The following is a 19224-nucleotide window of genomic DNA, read 5'->3' as shown; positions in this document are numbered from 1 at the left end:
CTGTGGATGTGCAACCACTTTCCAACAGGGCCCATTTAAATGACTCTGTGGCTAGCACACTCATTCCTGGACTGAATCCTCTTGTGACCAGCACAATTCGCTCAGACTGATCAATATCATTATCTTCCCCTTCCAGACTTTCCATGTCCTACGTCGCGTTTGTGGAAGGACATACCCATGTGTTACATGACTGTGTTTGTTTGGTGCTAAAGCGTCTCTCCCTCTTTCCAGGATACCAGTGCCATTGTAACGTTACCGGAACATAGCACAGCTGTGTACTGTGCAGTGATCGCAGCCAATGGAGAGATAAGCGTGGGCCTTGGAGATATGGACATTCACTGGCAAATAACAGAGCAGTATGTAAGAGAAACCAAGCCCCCCACCTTTAAATTTCAGAAATGATAGGCAACAAATGGGAAATCAAACTAGCCTCAAGTTCTTCCTTGGCAGGTTCATGAATGTGGTATCGAACCAGACAAAGCTGAAGGTCCCAGCCATGCTGTCAACTGAAGTTAATGGGGAATTAAAGAGGAAATGAAATGAAAATCGCTTATTGTTACGAGTAGGCTTCAAATGAAGTTACTGTGAAAAGCCCCTAGTCGCCACATTCCGGCGCCTGCTCGGGGAGGCTGGTACGGGAATTGAACCGTCTGCTGGCTTGCCTTTGTTTGCTTTAAAAGCCAGCTCTTTAGCCCTGTGCTAAACCAGCCGTATACAAGGTGTAAAATGAGTGTCTGATCCAAACCGCCTTGTTCCTGCCATTTGAGTTGGATGAAAATTAAGATCAATAGATATGTATTACTGTCCCTTACATTGATGAATACAATCTCAGAAACACCCAATATTATGAGGAATTGGTATAACCTTTATGAGATACCAAGGGCGCGAATCTCCGCAAATGCGGAGAGTTGTAAAGGCCGCCGTGAAACTGGGCGTGTTTCACGGCAGCCTCCGCGCCCCCTCCTGGGACCCGATTCTCCCCCCGGGCGGGGCTAGCAGCGCGGCCCCGCGAAGCATGGCATCGCGGGCTTAGCGACCGTCGCTAAGCCCGCGCACCAAGCGTCACGGCGGCTGACGCGCACGATGACGTCAGACGCGCATGCGCGGATTGGATGGCTCCAACCCGCGCATGCGCGGATGACGTCATCACGTATATGCGTCAAACCCGCGCATGCGCGGGCCGTCATGCCCCTCAGCCGCCCCGCGGACTGATCCTGCGGGGCGGCGGAGGAACAAAGAGTGCGCAGGTATCAGACCCACTGCCCGCGATCGGTGCCCACCGATCGCGGGCCCATGCCACCCTTGGCACGGCCGTGGTGCGGCCATGCCAATCGGGGCCATGGTTGTCCGGAACGGCACTTTGCGGCCGTTTTCACGAACGGTGAGAGCAGGTGTGTTTGCGTTCGTGAAAACGGCCGTAAATGCCTGGGACCTCGGCCCATCGGCCGGGGGAGAATCGCTGTTCGCCGTAAAAAACGGTGAGCAGCGATTCGTGTTGTGGGGCGGCCGTGGGGGGGGGGGGGGGGGGGTGGAGAATAGCGGAGGTCGGGAAAAATGTCGGGAAGGCCCTCCCCCTATTCTCCGACCCGTTGTGGGCAGCGGAGAATCACGCCCCAACTCTTATCTCCTTGCTTTTCTACACCCCACTCTGATCCTCTCTATTTCTGGATTGATTGTTATTTGTTAGGTTTCAAAGTTCAAGGAGCAACTCCAATCAGCCTCACTTGTGTCTCTAGATGGAAATATCCCCACGTCGACTATCAATTATGTCTGCAGTTTTGCAGAAGAACATGGAATACCAGGTAATGGACTGTACCGGGCACATAACTGAATCAAGTAGCGTATGGTGTTGAGAGATGATCACCATGGTCATTTTAAATGGCGTAGCAACTCGAAGGGCTGAATGGCCTCTTCATATTTTCTATGTTTCTTTGTTTTACATCATTGACTCAAGATTTCAAACCAAGGGCAGCAGGGTAGCACAGTGGTTAGCACTGCTGCCTCACGGCGCCGAGGTCCCAGGTTGGATCCCGGCTCTGGGCCACTGTCCGTGTGGAGTTTGCACATTCTCCCCCTGTTTGCGTGGGTTTCGCCCCCACAACTCAAAGATGTACAGGGTAGGTGGATTGGCTGCGCTAAATTACCCCTTAATTGGAAAAAATAAATTGAGTGCTCTAAATTAAAAAATTTTTTTTTTTTTTAAAGATTTCAAACCAATCCAATAGTAGCTCTGCTTCCCCAGTGGACCAGTTGATGATGATTACAGAATGTGGGATGGTTCAATTGTTCAGTTACAGCTAAGACCACTGCACGTCCAGGTTATTTTGTAGTGATTCAGTCCAACACACCACCCCATAAAGACCAACGTTTTCCTTATTTACTATGTGGCATAACCAAGTGTTGAGAGCACATAGGAGGATGTTCCTATGCTGGTTCAATTAAAGCAGAGACAGCAATTATATTCATCTCAATTTAATAATAATCTTTATTAGTGTCACAAGTAGGTTTACATTAACACTGCAATGAAGTCACTGTGAAAAGCCCCTAGTCGCCACATTCCGGCGCCTGTTCGGGCACACAGAGGGAGAATTCAGAATGTCCAAATTACCTAACAGCACGTCTTTCGGGACTTTTGGGAGGAAATCGGAGTACCTAGAGGAAACCCACGCAGACACGGGGAGAACGTGCTGACTCCAGCCGGGAATCGAACCTGGGGTCCTGGCGCTGTGAAGCCACAGTGCTAACCACTGTGCTACCGTGCCATCCGACCTAATAAAGCAAAATTTGGTGTTTGTACAATGCTCCCTAGAATATGAGGTTTTCTGCATAGAAAGGCTGATGTGCTACAGACAGCAGCAGCAAAATTTAAAGTCTTTCTGCTAAAGGTATGGAATGTTGAAGTAAACTTCACCCCATTTTTTATCCATTGTCTTCTTTGTAGTATTGTTTGAACCGACAGACAGCATTTCAGCTTGCAAACCATTCAAGTCAGATAGTTGGAAAAGCCTGGCATACACGTCACCCAACCTGATGGAGCTGCGGGCAATGAATGAGACGCTCGGATTACCCGTACCAGCAGGTGGTCATCTCCAATTATTATATTTTCTGCAGCACGTTTCAAAAAAGCTTTCAGCCAAAGGTCTGAATTTTAACGGGCCAGGGGAGGTGGGTTCAGGCACGGGACACAAGATTAAATCCGACAAAATGATGCAGGGTCAGAAACCTGATATAATATCATTCATTTCCAGGTTTAAACTTCAGGGGTTTTCTGGTGAACATTCTGTCTTTAACAACGAGTGAACAACTTGTCAGGGTCAACCAGGTACACGTACAGCGCAGAGTGCTTCTTCAGTGGAACTGGCAGGCTGGGAAGGTTTCACATATTGAAACTGGATTACTCCAGCACTGCCTTGGTGGGAGGCCGGTGCTCATGGAACTTTACTCGAGAGCGTGCTATTACTGCTTGACCGATGTTTTCCACCTGCTTGGAGGTCACTTCATTCATCTTGGACTTCACTCACCTTGATCTGCAATTTCCTGTTGTCAGCCTTCGCTGCAGCACGTGAGCAGCTGATGCAGCTCGACCTGGCACCTCTGATGAGGAACGAGTAGAACTGCAACACCTACAACATCATGAGTAACAGGACCAACACCAGCAGCAACTGTCCTATCTGCCAAATACTGGTCCAAAGGATAGAGGAAAAGGACACAGAAATCCCCTACACACGGTCTACAGACTGAGGATCAGATCTCTCAGCACGTCAGTACCAGTCTCTCAGGAAGCATCAGTTTTCATGGTCAGTCATTCCTGACATCCATGGCCTCCTGGAGCTAGACCTCCTTTCCAGTGAAACAGGACACACATTATCACAGTGTGCCTGTCTGGAGGACTGCCCCAAGATCTCTCTGAGGTTGTACACTCCCTTCTGACAGGACAGAAAGCAGAGAATGGTGAGTGTCAGGAGTGTTAGGAATGGCTTGTGTGGATATAAAGGAATCACAGCATTTATGGAGGGTATGTGTAAGGCATGAGTATGAGAGGACAATCGGGTGAGGGAAAGTTGGCTGTTTTGATCCCTGCAGAGAGAAGAATGAATGAAAATGGAAACTGTGTTGTTCTGAGGAGTGCTGTGCAGGAGAATGCTGGGAAAGTCAGAGTGTGGGGCTTGGTGCCTGGCAGTGTTATGCCACTCACCTTAACCACCCTCCCGGGGTCCCGGATCCCCATGGTGCCCTTTTTCCCCATTGGAAGAGCCACACCTCTGCTGCTCACTTTCTCGGCTACTTCCAACCACATCTACCTAATTGGAGATATTGGCCGTTCCTCACGTCCGTGATAAACATCAACCTCACTCCAGTCTCTCATATCCTAGGGAGGGTGGCAGTCTTCCCAGGTCACCTTCCCGTTCCTGTAGTTGCTGAAAGCACAGAGATCAGTGTACAGTGTAGACATTCTGAACCCCTCGGGGGTTGCTCTGGCAGACTTGACGATGCGACATCTCTTCCTCTCTGGCAGTGTTTGTCCCGTTCTTTGACTTTGAATTCTGAACTCATGGGCAACCTAACATGGCCGCTGCTTTGTTCTGCTTCTGATTAACTGTTGCATTTGAACACAGGACAAGATTATCAGAGTTGGTGACAGGAGACAAAAGTAAATATAATTAATGATTTTATTCTTACAGCGTGGATGCAGTGTGTGTTGCATGTGAGATACTGCCAGTGTGAATGGACATAGCTGCAAGCCATATGTTGGATCTATGAGCTTCTGTCCTCCGATTCCACTCTCAGTTTGAACTTTCCTTTAATGTCTTCAATGTGCCGTCCCAATTTTGTACAGAGTTGCCCTCGGTGATGGATGAAGTCATTGGTGTTGCGCTGGACATGTCACGGCCCCTGTTGAAACACCTGCAATGTGTGATTGTAACTTTGGGGGAGCAAGGTGTGCTGCTATGCGGTAAAAGTGAAGAAGGAACTATTTCTCTTCAACCAAAGAAATCTCCTCAGGTTAGCAATAAAACTGGCTGATGAGTCATCTGTCTGCAGCTCCCGTTTGTTGATTCACAAAATGTTGACATTAATTTTGGTTCCTTCTCGAACATTCCACATGTTGTTTTGCCAACATAGTGAACAAGCATCCTGCTCCCAAGGTCAGCAGTTACCTGTGAACGGTCACTGAGGTATGAGGCAAATCAGTATCACACTGCTGTGTGCTGTCACAGGCCGATAATTCCCCATGGTGTCGTTGTCCATTATTGCATAACGGAGATGAGGTGTAGCCTTGAAAATACATTGAAGATGAAACACAAAAACAGGCCATTTAGCCTGACCACTTTTATTTTTTAGAAAAATATTTTGTTGAGGCATTTATAATTTAAACAGTTTTGAAACATCAGGGTTCAACAAGAACAAAACAATATAACCAACCCCCCCCTCCCCCCAGTAACAAACCCCAGCAAACATGGCTTACACCAACAGGACCACGTTCCCCAGCCCTCTTTCTACTGGTTCTCCTGCCCCTCCCATACCCCCCCCCCCTCCCCCCCCACCCCACTTCTGAAAGCCTAATTTTTCTCAAGGAAGTAGATGAACGTCTGCCACCTCTGGGCAAACAACTGCAGCGATCCCCTCAAGGCAAATTTAATTTTCTCGAGTCTGATAGACCCCTCCATATCACTGACCCATACCCCCGATTTCGGAGGTTCCAAGTTCTTCCAACCTCGTAAGATCCTCTCTGGGCTACCAGGGAGGCAAAGGCCAGGATATCGGCCTCTCTCACTCCCGGGTCTTCCTGCCAGAAGCCCCTCAGCCTCGGACATGCCCAAAACATATGGACATGGTTCACAAAACCCCCCACACAGCTCCCACACCTCTCCTCCACCCCCTCGAAGAACCTGCTCATCCAAGCCACCATCATGTGCGCCCTGTGGACCACCTTGAATTGTATCAGGCTGAGCCTGGTACACAATGAGGATGCATTGACTCGTCTCAGGGGCTCCCCCCATAATCCGGCCTCCAAATCCCCAACCAACTCTTCTTCCCACTTTCTCTTCCCCTCCCCTATCGGGGCTCCCTCCTACGCCATCAGTTCCTGTAGATCTCTGAAACTTTCCCCTCTCCTACTGTTCTCAACGCCATCTTATCCTGTATGCCTGACTATTCCGATAACGTTTCCCCCACACAAATGAATTCCATTTACCCACCTTGTTCCCAGATCCTCAGTCCCTTTTTCTGTACCACCTACCCAATCTAATCTTGGATATTGACAAGCCCTGAAATTCAGTTCCTCTGTGTGAAGAATTCCTCATCATTCAATCTTGTATCTATTGATCCTCCCCCTCAACTACGCTGCTTCAATCTACAATATCCTGTCCTTTCATGATTATAAGCACTACTGTTATCACCCAATCATTTATCTTGGTCCACTGAAAAAGGATCTAAACTTTCATGTTTTTCTTTATATTTCCTTTACCAGGCAGCTTCCTGCTGGACCTCCATTGCACACAGTTTAAAATGTCAGCATCCTTTCAATGGTGTGTGTCCCTGCATACTCTAATAGAAATCTAATTAAGGTTTTATATTGGGTCATCATTACATTGATGTTTTATATTCTACATCTGGACATCAATCCAGATTTTGCATGTTTTGGCATCCTCTGCAAATGTCGACACTGCCCCTCCAATCCTTCCTCTATCCTAATCATTGTTAAGAACACGAGGAAGAGCAAGAGTATAGCACCTGGCCTGTCGAGCATGCTCTGCCATTCAGTATGATCATTGTGCTTCAACTCCACTTTTCCGCTTGGTCCCCATATCCCTCGATTCCCTGAGACACCAAACATCTGTCTATCGCAGCCTTAAATAAGTTCAGTGATGGTGTGTCCCCAACCCTCTGGGGTTGTACACACTGAATGGAAATGTCCACAGAACTTAATCCTCTGGGACACCTCTGCCAACTTGCAAACATTCTGGAAAACTGCCTTAACTCTTAATTGGTTTCCTACCTGTGAACCTATAGTAACTTCATTACAGTTTTAATGTAAGCATACGTGTGACAATAATAAAGATTATTATTATTTTAATTCAGTTTGATAGCCTACTCATTCCATACATCAAATCCAGTTACACCACATCCTACTGCCTGATACTCATCAAAACATCCAGACATTGGTCTGGCCTGCCGTGCTAACAAATTGTTACTAATATCCTTACCAGGAGCTTGTTGTTGATGCCATTGCAAATTATTTGATAGCCTTGCCTGGAGACACATTTTCCCTGCAGAAAGCTGGAGTTTCAAATCCATTTGATGGTGCAAATTTTGTTGGATAACCCTGTTCTAATTGTTCCTTTCCCCACCCCTCGGATAGTCACCTCTTCTTCCTCCTCCCTATTTCTCAATGATGCGATTATCCTTTGAAACTCTCAATCACCCCAGTAACACAATATTGAATTAACATCTAGTCACTGAGCTACTTACAGGATGCGGGGGAAATAATCTGAGTTGGCAGTTGCCATGGGTCTCGCTCAAAGCCTCTAGAACTGAGAAGGGCCTGGGTGGACCCAGTCTCCAGCTTACCTCAGCCCCAAGTTGGGAAGTGCTGACCTTTGATTATGGTCAAGTTTTGTAACTCAACCTGTCGAAGCCGAGACCTGTGTCCATTACTCAATAACATGGTCTACATTTACTATTTAATATCCTACATTTAAATGTTTTTTGTTTTTCCCCAGGACGTACCTGGTACGTTTTGTGCTATCCATTACCCAGCAATTGCTGTTGAAGCAGAAGAAATACTGAATGTGTCCGGAGCTGGTGATAGGTAAGGCACCTTAATCATCTTCACCAACCTGTGCATCTGAGTGAACTGAGATTTAAATCTTTATCTTTACTTCAGACTAATAGTATTTGGCACTGTTGTTCTGGCAGGGCTTTGATTCTAGGTGTGGTGAATTTCTGATATACTGTGTTGGAATGTTGATGTGTAGAGGTTGGATACACATTCACCAATCCAGCTTTCTACCTATAACTGTCCAGACATGACCATGCCATTAGAGGAGGCACATTCCACAGGTCATAGCATACAGGTCAACCCAGATAAGACTGTCACAAACCACGCTGATGTTATCCACGAGGATACCCCAACTTGGAACATGGTTCGTGGGGGTGTATAGTTTTGTTTTCGAATGGTGCGAGACGTCAAGTGAAACCGCAGTGAGAATAATCAGTCCAGCCGTCGTGTAACATTTATTTATTTATTTAATGTTTTTATTAAAACTTTTCATTTGTAACAACCGGATAACCATAACATAGCCGATGTTACACATTATAATGTAATGCTAAAAGCACACAGAAAAAAACAAGACTAACACAACCTATCATATAATCTTTTCACAACAATACTAACTACTCGAATTCCTCCCACAAACACCTGATGACAATTGATTCTTTAAAGTAGGAAATTAGTGACTCACCTCAGGGAGAATCCCTCCACCGACCCTGTAATGATGTACTTGACCTTTTCCAGATATAGAAACTCCATAAGGTTATCCAACCAGGCCGAGGAATTGGGCAGAGTTGAGGATCTCCATCCCAGCAGAGCTCGCCGCCGGGCTAGCAGCGAGGCAAAGGCCAGAACGTCTGCCTTCACCCTGGTCTGCAGCCCTGGCGAGTCCGATACTCCCAACAATGGCCATTAACGGACAAGGACTCATATTGAGAATTGCTGACATGGTGTTGGGTTTTGGGAGACCCAAAAGCTTACCATCCTAGGGCACGACCAGAACATGTGGGTGTGGTAGGCGGGCCCGTGAGAGCACCGCTCACACCTGTCCTCCACTCCCATGAAGAACCCACTCATCCTTGCCTTGGTTAGGTGCTCTTTGTGCATCACGTTGAGTTGAATCAGGTTAAGCTGCGCACAAAAAGAAGTGTGAAGGGCTTCACCCTGCGAAGGGCTTCACACCACAACTCTCCATCCAGAATAGGACCTCACTCCCCTGTCCACTTTGCATTCACCTGGTTCAACGAAGCTCCCTCCATTAGCATGATCTGCCCATAAATATTTTAAATGTTCCTCCCAGACCCCGCCAGCAATAGGATTCACCTAAGCAGGCTGGGTTGAGGGGCTAAAGGAAACTTAAGACAGGCTTTCGGGATAAAATTGCACAGCTGGAATTAGCAGAATGACAGTTGATATTTCACCGAGTGCTCCAAACTGGCAAATCGTCCCTCCACGATCAGATCCCCAAAGCTTTCCAGGCCCTTTCCCCTCCATGACCTTGAACATCCCATCCAAACTCTGTGACACAGACAAGTGATTGCCACAGATGGGGGCCAAGAATGACATGGAGTCCAGTTTGTCGTGGTACCATATCCTTAAAGTAGAGATCACTACTGGCTTTGAGGACTACTTCGCCGGGGAGAGCGGGAGTGAAGTCATAACCAAAGCTTGCAAAGTCGAGCCGCCACATCAACCGTCCTCCATGTGACTCCATACGGAGCTCGGCTCCCGCAACCACCCGAGCACCTTTTCAATATTGGCCGCCCAATAATAAAAGAGCAAGTTGGGTAATGCCAGACCCCCGACTGCCGATCCTTCTGAAGGAACACTCTATTCTTGTTGACTTACCCACCCAAATAAAAGAGGTCAATAGCCTGTTAATCCTGGCAGAGAGAGACTTGGAGGAAAACAGGGAGGCATTGAAACAAAAACCTTGGAAGAATGTTCATCCTAATAGTCTGGACTCTGCCTGCCAGTGATAGCAGGAGGCGATCCCACCTTTGTAGGTCTGACTTCACTCTGCTCATTAGACTTCTTAACCAATGAATCATAGACCAAACTTGGATACCCAGATAACGGAAGATAATTGGCTCCCTTCCCCGGGGGATTAACTGGAAAGTATTCAATCTTCTCCAGGTTCAGCTTATACCCTGAAAAGGAGCCAAAGCTCCTTAGTAGCTTCATTATTCCTTTCATAGTGGAGACTTGGCCAGTAACATACAAGATGCAGGACTTCCGGTGGCGGCTTTGGAGTGAGTTGTTGCCACTCTGGCTCGAAGGCGTTGATTTGAGCTCTTTTTACCCGAAAGTGGGAGAATTTGGACAGGAACATGTGGCTGGTGTCGAGGAGAGGTCCCCCCCCCCCCCCAGGGGTGGCATGTCTGCTGGTTATCAGACCTGGCACAAGAAGGTTAAAACCTGCCCAAGGGACTGGAGGAGACCTGTGGCGCAAGTGGGGAAGGGTTGTCGCAAGTTGGAAAACCCCAGATGGAGCAGTTGATGGCGTTAATCAGAGAGGAGTTCCGCTAGCAATGAAAGGAGTTGCAGGAGGATCGATCAAAGGCCTTTGAAAGGATCGATGGAGAGAGTCAAGAGGCACGGGGGCGGCAGATCCGGGAGGTGGAGAGGGTGATGTCCGGCCACAGTGATTTGTTGGTGGCATTGGAGGCGGAGGTGGGGCTCCTAGGGGATCTTTGCAAATCGTTAAGGGCAAAGGTAGAGAGCAGGAGAATAGATCCAGTAGACAAAACCTGCGTAGCGTTGGCGTGCCTGAAGGTGTGGAAGACACGAGTACAGTGAGATAAATCTCAAGGATGCAGATGGGGATGGAGGTGGAGGGGGTGCCGGACAAGGCTCCAGAGGTGGATAGAGTGCGCAGGTCTCTAAGGCAGAAGCGGGAGAGCCGCTACAGATGGTAATTATGAGACTCCACAAATTTGTGGAGAAGGAGATGATCCTGCGGTGGAACAGGGAGAAGCAGAACCATAGCTTCCCCCTCTCCGCAACTTGTCCTGGCTCTTTTTTGGAGGAGGTGACCTGTGGTTTTGGATGTGTCTTTGTTTGTGTGGGGGAGGGTGGGATCCACAGGGAGCCGTTTGCACAGCCCAAGGAAGGAAAGGTGAGGGGAGAAGTGGGGGGGGGGGGGGGGGGGGGGGGGGGAAAGGAGGAGCCTTCGGGCAGGATCTGCCACCCTGGCAGATAATTCTGGGGAACGGAACTGAGATGGGGGAGGGGGAGGAGTTGGGGATGGGGGACTTGTCCTGGCAGTGTTGGACTTGGAGCAGGGTCATGGATGGAGAAAGACCCATCCGGGTGAAGTATCAGGTTAGGTCAATGGGTGGGATAGGTATTTCACTCGGGGTTCAATTCAAAGTTATGGGGGCTGGCTATCCAGCTGAGCAAAAAGATGGAGTTTGGAGGGGCCAGGGAAGTGAGGGATCCAGGGGAGAGATATGTGATGGTGAGCAGGGTGTTGGAGGGTCGGTGGTGGTGCCAGTGAATGTTTGGACGGTCGGAGGTGCCAGTGAATGTTTGGAGGGTGGGTGGTGCCAGTGAATGTTTGGAGGGTCGGTGGTGGTGCCAGTGAATGTTTGGAGGATCGGTGGTGCCAGTGAATGTTTGGAGGGTCGGTGGTGCCAGTGAATGTTTGGAGGGTTGGTGGTGCCAGTGAATGTTTGGAGGGTCGGTGGTGCCAGTGAATGTTTGGAGGGTCGGTGGTGCCAGTGAATGTTTGGAGGGTCGGTGGTGCCAGTGAATGTTTGGAGGGTCGGTGGTGGTGTCAGTGAATGTTTGGAGGGTCGGTGGTGCCAGTGAATGTTTGGAGGGTGGGTGGTGCCAGTGAATGTTTGGAGGGTCGGTGGTGCCAGTGAATGTTTGGAGGGTCGGTGGTGGTGCCAGTGAATGTTTGGAGGGTCGGTGGTGGTGCCAGTGAATGTTTGGAGGGTCGGTGGTGCCAGTGAATGTTTGGAGGGTGGGTGGTGCCAGTGAATGTTTGGAGGGTCGGTGGTGCCAGTGAATGTTTGGAGGGTCGGTGGTGGTGCCAGTGAATGTTTGGAGGGTCGGTGGTGCCAGTGAATGTTTGGAGGGTCGGTGGTGCCAGTGAATGTTTGGAGGGTGGGTGGTGCCAGTGAATGTTTGGAGGGTCGGTGGTGCCAGTGAATGTTTGGAGGGTCGGTGGTGCCAGTGAATGTTTGGAGGGTCGGTGGTGCCAGTGAATGTTTGGAGGGTCGGTGGTGCCAGTGAATGTTTGGAGGGTTGGTGGTGCCAGTGAATGTTTAGAGGGTCGGTGGTGCCAGTGAATGTTTGGAGGGTCGGTGGTGGTGCCAGTGAATGTTTGGAGGGTCGGTGGTGCCAGTGAATGTTTGGAGGGTCGGTGGTGGTGCCAGTGAATGTTTGGAGGGTCGGTGGTGCCAGTGAATGTTTAGAGGGTGGGTGGTGCCAGTGAATGTTTAGAGGGTGGGTGGTGCCAGTGAATGTTTGGAGGGTCGGTGGTGGTGCCAGTGAATGTTTGGAGGGTCGGTGGTGGTGCCAGTGAATGTTTAGAGGGTGGGTGGTGCCAGTGAATGTTTGGAGGGTTGGTGGTGGTGCCAGTGAATGTTTGGAGGGTCAGTGGTGGTGCCAGTGAATGTTTGGAGGGTTGGTGGAGGTGCCAGTGAATGTTTGGAGGGTCGGTGGTGGTGCCAGTGAATGTTTGGAGGGTCGGAGGTGGTGCCAGTGAATGTTTGGAGGGTCGGTGGTGCCAGTGAATGTTTGGAGGGTCGGTGGTGCCAGTGAATGTTTGGAGGGTTGGTGGTGGTGCCAGTGAATGTTTGGAGGGTCGGTGGTGCCAGTGAATGTTTAGAGGGTGGGTGGTGCCAGTGAATGTTTGGAGGGTCGGTGGTGGTGCCAGTGAATGTTTGGAGGGTCGGTGGTGGTGCCAGTGAATGTTTGGAGGGTTGGTGGTGGTGCCAGTGAATGTTTGGAGGGTCGGTGGTGCCAGTGAATGTTTAGAGGGTGGGTGGTGCCAGTGAATGTTTAGAGGGTGGGTGGTGCCAGTGAATGTTTGGAGGGTCAGTGGTGCCAGTGAATGTTTGGAGGGTCGGTGGTGCCAGTGAATGTTTGGAGGGTCGGTGGTGCCAGTGAATGTTTGGAGGGTCGGTGGTGCCAGTGAATGTTTGGAGGGTCGGTGGTGCCAGTGAATGTTTGGAGGGTCGGTGGTGCCAGTGAATGTTTGGAGGGTTGGTGGTGGTGCCAGTGAATGTTTGGAGGGTCGGTGGTGCCAGTGAATGTTTAGAGGGTGGGTGGTGCCAGTGAATGTTTGGAGGGTCGGAGGTGCCAGTGAATGTTTGGAGGGTCGGTGGTGGTGCCAGTGAATGTTTGGAGGGTCGGTGGTGCCAGTGAATGTTTAGAGGGTGGGTGGTGCCAGTGAATGTTTGGAGGGTCGGAGGTGCCAGTGAATGTTTGGAGGGTCGGTGGTGGTGCCAGTGAATGTTTGGAGGGTCGGAGGTGCCAGTGAATGTTTGGAGGGTCGGTGGTGCCAGTGAATGTTTAGAGGGTCGGTGGAGGTGCCAGTGAATGTTTGGAGGGTCGGTGGTGGTGCCAGTGAATGTTTGGAGGGTCGGTGGTGGTGCCAGTGAATGTTTGGAGGGTGGGTTGTGCCAGTGAATGTTTGGAGGGTCGGAGGTGCCAGTGAATGTTTGGAGGGTCGGTGGTGGTGCCAGTGAATGTTTGGAGGGTTGGTGGTGGTGCCAGTGAATGTTTGGAGGGTTGGTGGTGGTGCCAGTGAATGTTTGGAGGGTCGGTGGTGGTGCCAGTGAATGTTTGGAGGGTCGGAGGTGCCAGTGAATGTTTGGAGGGTCGGTGGTGCCAGTGAATGTTTGGAGGGTCGGTGGTGGTGCCAGTGAATGTTTGGAGGGTGGGTTGTGCCAGTGAATGTTTAGAGGGTCGGTGGAGGTGCCAGTGAATGTTTGGAGGGTGGGTTGTGCCAGTGAATGTTTAGAGGGTCGGAGGTGCCAGTGAATGTTTGGAGGGTCGGTGGTGGTGCCAGTGAATGTTTGGAGGGTCGGTGGTGCCAGTGAATGTTTGGAGGGTCGGAGGTGCCAGTGAATGTTTGGAGGGTCGGTGGTGCCAGTGAATGTTTGGAGGGTCGGTGGTGGTGCCAGTGAATGTTTGGAGGGTCGGTGTTGGTGCCAGTGAATGTTTGGAGGGTCGGTGGTGCCAGTGAATGTTTGGAGGGTTGGTGGTGGTGCCAGTGAATGTTTGGAGGGTCGGTGGTGGTGCCAGTGAATGTTTGGAGGGTCGGTGGTGCCAGTGAATGTTTAGAGGGTGGGTGGTGCCAGTGAATGTTTGGAGGGTCGGAGGTGCCAGTGAATGTTTGGAGGGTCGGTGGTGGTGCCAGTGAATGTTTGGAGGGTCGGAGGTGCCAGTGAATGTTTGGAGGGTCGGTGGTGCCAGTGAATGTTTAGAGGGTCGGTGGAGGTGCCAGTGAATGTTTGGAGGGTCGGTGGTGGTGCCAGTGAATGTTTGGAGGGTCGGTGGTGGTGCCAGTGAATGTTTGGAGGGTGGGTTGTGCCAGTGAATGTTTGGAGGGTCGGAGGTGCCAGTGAATGTTTGGAGGGTCGGTGGTGGTGCCAGTGAATGTTTGGAGGGTTGGTGGTGGTGCCAGTGAATGTTTGGAGGGTTGGTGGTGGTGCCAGTGAATGTTTGGAGGGTCGGTGGTGGTGCCAGTGAATGTTTGGAGGGTCGGAGGTGCCAGTGAATGTTTGGAGGGTCGGTGGTGCCAGTGAATGTTTGGAGGGTCGGTGGTGGTGCCAGTGAATGTTTGGAGGGTGGGTTGTGCCAGTGAATGTTTAGAGGGTCGGTGGAGGTGCCAGTGAATGTTTGGAGGGTGGGTTGTGCCAGTGAATGTTTAGAGGGTCGGAGGTGCCAGTGAATGTTTGGAGGGTCGGTGGTGGTGCCAGTGAATGTTTGGAGGGTCGGTGGTGCCAGTGAATGTTTGGAGGGTCGGAGGTGCCAGTGAATGTTTGGAGGGTCGGTGGTGCCAGTGAATGTTTGGAGGGTCGGTGGTGGTGCCAGTGAATGTTTGGAGGGTCGGTGTTGGTGCCAGTGAATGTTTGGAGGGTCGGTGGTGCCAGTGAATGTTTGGAGGGTTGGTGGTGGTGCCAGTGAATGTTTGGAGGGTCGGTGGTGGTGCCAGTGAATGTTTGGAGGGTCGGTGGTGATGCTAATGAATGTTTAGTCAATGTGCCGAGTTGGGATGATGTGTTGTTTGTAAAGGGATTGCTGCGAGCGATTCCAGACCTGGTCATGCATCAGTTGATCGTTTCATTGCGTGCTGGAACCCAGGGTGGACAGGTCAAGCCCCAAGTCAATGGGAAGGTTGAGGAGGTGAAGGAGCTGGGCGGGTTTATGGACAGGATAGAAATGGTAGATCTGTGGAACTTTAGGAACCCGGGGAGAGAGAGTACTCCTTCTTGCACGTGTACAAGGTAACTCCCTGTGGTGAGTTGAGAGATGGTGGTGGGGCGGAGTGTGCGGGAATCGTGATTTCTGACCATGTGCTGCATTGGCTGGAGGTTAGACTTAGCTCGAGGCAGGAACAGAGGTCGTGATGGAGGTTGGATTCAGGGCTTTTGGCGGACAAGGGGTTCTGTGAGAAAGTGTGGCTGGTGATCAGAGACTATGTGGAGCTGAATCAGAACGGAGAGCTATCGGCGGCCACATTCTGGGAGGCATTGAAGGCAGTGGTTTGGGGGGAGATTATCTCGTTCAAGGTGCAGAGATAGGAGACGGAGGGAGGAGTATGGACAGTTATTGGCTGAGATAGTCGAGTGGACGGAAATATTCGTGGGCCTCCACCAGGGAGGGATTGGGGAAGAGAAAGAAGCTACAGGGGCAGTTCGGTAGGCTGATGATGGGAAGGGCTGTTGGGAAGCAACAGAGTGCGAGGGGGGTGCAGTATGAATATGAAGAGAAGGCAAGCCGCATGCTAGCACATCAGTTACGGAGGTAGGCCGCGTCCAGAGAAATCCTGAGAGTGCGGGCAGGGAAGGGGGAGGTCGTGTCGGGAGGATTAATGAGGGAATATTATTAGAAATTGTATCGGGCCGATCTGGGGGGTGAGGAAGGGGATATGGGGCGGTTTTTGGATGGGTTGGAATTCCCGCAGCTGGCTGAGAAGATGAGGCAGGCACTGAAGGAGCCGCTAGGGTTGACAGAGGTGATGGAAAGCATAAGAGGGATGAAGTCGGGGAAGGCCCCGGAGCCAGACGGTTACCTGGTGGTGTTCGATATAGAGTTGGCGATGGAGTTGGCACCACATCTATTGAGGATGTTTAGCGAGGTGCTGGAGAAGGGGGAGCTGCCGGAGACACTGACCCAGGCGTCGATCACGTTAATCCCAAAGAAGGGGAAGGACCCACTAGAGTGTGGGTCATACAGCCCATATCACTGTTGAACACGGATGTGAAAGTGTTGGCTAAGTTTGTGGCGGGGAGGATGGAAGGATGTATTCCGGGTTTGGTTGCAGAGGATCAAACGGGTCTTGTGAAGGGCAGGCAACATGCCACTAACATAAGGCAGTTATTGAATGTGATCATGACCCCTTTGAGGGGGCGGGTACCAGAGGTAATGGTCTCCGTGCTTGCGGAGAAGGCTTTCGACCGGGTAGAGTGATGGTACCTGTTCAAGGTTCTGGGAAGGTTTGGGTTTGGGCTGAAGTTTGAGGCACAGACGCGTCTGCTGTACATGGCACCGGTGGCGAGTGTACCGACAAATGAGATGAGTTGACAGAGTTTTCAAGTTGCATAGAGGAGCGAGGCAGGGATGCCGCTGTTGTTCGCGCTGGTGATAGAGCGCTTGCCGATTGACCTTAGGGGGCCAACAGAGTGGGGATTACAAACGAGAGTAGGGAACACCTGGTGTCGCTGTATGCAGACGACCTGCTACTGTTCGTATCAGAGCCACTGAAGAGTATGGGGAGAATTATGGGCTTATTAAAGGGGTTTGGCGCCTTCTCGGGCCATAAGCCGAATTTCGGAAAGAGTCAGATGTTTCCAGTGAATTTGGAGTGCTGCCCTTCAGGGTTGCCAGGGACAGGTTTAGGTATTTGGGGGTTCAGGTGATGGAGTGGGCGACAATGTACAAATTAAACCTAACAAAGTTGGTGGGGGAGGTTAGGGAGGACTTTAGGAGATGGGATACATTACACCTGACAAGGCGGAGAGGGTCCAAGTGGTAAAAATGAATGTCCTGCCACGGTACCTGTTTGTATTCCTTGCAACCTATATTCCGAAGGGCATATTTTGGAAATTGGATGCAGCAATTTTGGAGTTTACACGGGCGGGTGAGGCATCTAGGGTGAAAAGGCAGAAAGGGGGCTGGCGCTACGAATTTGTTGCACTATTACTGGGCGGTGAATGCGGAGAAGGAGAGGGGTCAGAATGGTCAGGATGGAGGAGGAGTCCTGTAAGGGTCCAGCCTGAGGGCCACGGTGACGGCGGCCTACCATGGAGTTATACGACGAGCCTGGTGGTACAGTCCACGATTAGGGTGTGGAACCAGTTGAGGAGTCATTTCAGGATGGAAGGGATATCGGTGCTAACATTGCTGTGTGGGAACAGTGGGTTTAAGCTGCGGGAGACAGATAGCATGTATAGGAGGTGGAGAGAGGTGGGGCTGGTGAGGGATCTATACCTGGAGGAGAGGCTTGTAAGTCTCGAAGAGCTGCGGGAGAGGGTAGAGCTGCCGAAGGGAAGCAAATTCAGGTATATGCAAGTGAGGGACTTTGAGCGGATGAATGGAGAGGGTTTCCAAAGCTGCTGAAGTATAATTTATTGGAGCGGTTGCTGCTCCCAGATATGGAAGGGGAGGGTAGGATTGGGGACATATACGGGTGACAGGGGGGGCAGGGGGAGTGCAGGTAATAATAATCATTATTGTCACAAAATTGACAGGATGCAGAGCTGGGCTGAGAAGTGGCAGATGGAGTTCAACCTAGATAAATGTGAAGTGATTCATTTTGGAAGGTCGAATTTCAATGCTGAATACAGGATTAAAGGCAGGATTCTTGGAAGTGTGGATGAACAGAGGGATCTTGGGGTCCATGTACATAGATCCCTCAAAGTTGCCACCCAGGTTGATAGGGTTGTTAAGAAGGCGCATGGTGTGTTGGCTTTCATTAACAGGGGAATTGAGTTTAAGAGCTGCGAGGTTTTGCTGCAGCTTCCTTGGACAGGCACATGGACAGCAGTAAATTTTGAAGGGGTTGATCTTAGTTTAGGATAAATGGTCAGCACAACATCGTGGGCCGAAGGGCCTGTAGTGTGCTGTTCTGTTCTATGTTCTATATGTTCTAAGTAGGCTTACATTAACACTACAATGAAGTTATTGTGGAAAGCCCCTAGTCGCCACATTGTGGTGCTTGCTCGGGTACGCTGAGGGAGAATTAAGAATGTCCAAATTACCGAACAGCACAAATTCGGGACTTGTGGGAGGAAACCGGAGCACCCGGAGGAACCCACGCAGACACGGGGAGAGCATGCAAACTCCACACAGACAGTGACCCAAGTCAGGAATCGAACCTGGGACCCTGGAGCTGTGAAGCAACAATGTTAACACTGTGCTACCGTGAATCTGCAGAAATAGTTAGTTGCATTGGGTCACTAGAAATGATGATTGGCTTACAGTTTATGACATTAATCGAGTTATGTATCATCATATTGCAGGCTGTGGCATATCCTTCATTTATCACATTTGAGTCAAAATATTTTGACTGGAGTAATCACTAAGGTAACTCACTTAAAACTGTATTATCAAGTCACGTGATAGAGGATGTGGGATTCTCCGTGAGCACTGTGAAGGAAGCCTGGTTGTAACCAGACTCTTAAGTAGAGTTTCTAGATTTTGCCATTTGTAGAAGCATGCACAGAAATATTGGAAATAAATGCATCTCAAAGGCGGTGACAAATCCTTCAACCAGCCCTCTAATCTCACTTGATTCTGCAGTAGTTACATTTCTCATCTTCCCACCCTAACCAAACTACAGTAACAATTTGGAAAGGATTAGTTCAAAGAAACAAGGGATTTCCTTGGATTATACAGATTAGCATAGAACATGCGAAGGAAGAAAACATGAAGGATAATGTTGAGCAGAAATAAATTAACTGAGAGACATTGAACGAGTTATTTATCTCAATAATCAAAAATATTAAAAAACAAGTCAATCCCAGAAGTTTTTTTTTCCATTTTTTACAACAACGAAAGCAGAAAATTTGAAAACTGCAGTCATATATATGATAGGAGAACAACTCCAACGAGCCAACCTCGCGTGCGTGAAATGGTGACTATATACTGCAAACCTGTTCTTTCACGTTTGTCGCGTTCTTTCTACCCACTTTGATCGTAGACCGCTAACCCACCCTTGAAAGGAATCTTCCTCCTACTCAATTTATTGGGGAGTGCCTGTCCATCTG

The 19224-nt window shown here is 50.0% G+C and overlaps 1 protein-coding gene across 3 annotated transcripts in view; it reads left to right on the top strand.

Moving 5' to 3' along the window:
- zgc:136858 (uncharacterized protein LOC678543 homolog) overlaps positions 1 to 19224 on the top strand; it is a 159847-nt gene that overhangs the window by 117489 nt on the left and 23134 nt on the right. For all 3 annotated transcript variants that reach the window (XM_038780951.1, XM_038780952.1, XM_038780954.1), the window contains 5 exons: positions 232 to 360; positions 1688 to 1802; positions 2942 to 3079; positions 4838 to 5004; positions 7725 to 7813. In XM_038780951.1, coding sequence (XP_038636879.1) covers positions 232 to 360; positions 1688 to 1802; positions 2942 to 3079; positions 4838 to 5004; positions 7725 to 7813 — 638 coding nt within the window. The remainder of the gene's footprint in view (positions 1 to 231; positions 361 to 1687; positions 1803 to 2941; positions 3080 to 4837; positions 5005 to 7724; positions 7814 to 19224) is intronic.

This window comes from Scyliorhinus canicula, chromosome 20 (assembly GCF_902713615.1).
Source record: "Scyliorhinus canicula chromosome 20, sScyCan1.1, whole genome shotgun sequence".
Lineage (NCBI taxonomy): Eukaryota > Metazoa > Chordata > Chondrichthyes > Carcharhiniformes > Scyliorhinidae > Scyliorhinus > Scyliorhinus canicula.
The sequence above is the reverse complement of the archived record's forward strand: the minus strand, read 5'-3'. Positions and strand labels throughout refer to the sequence as shown.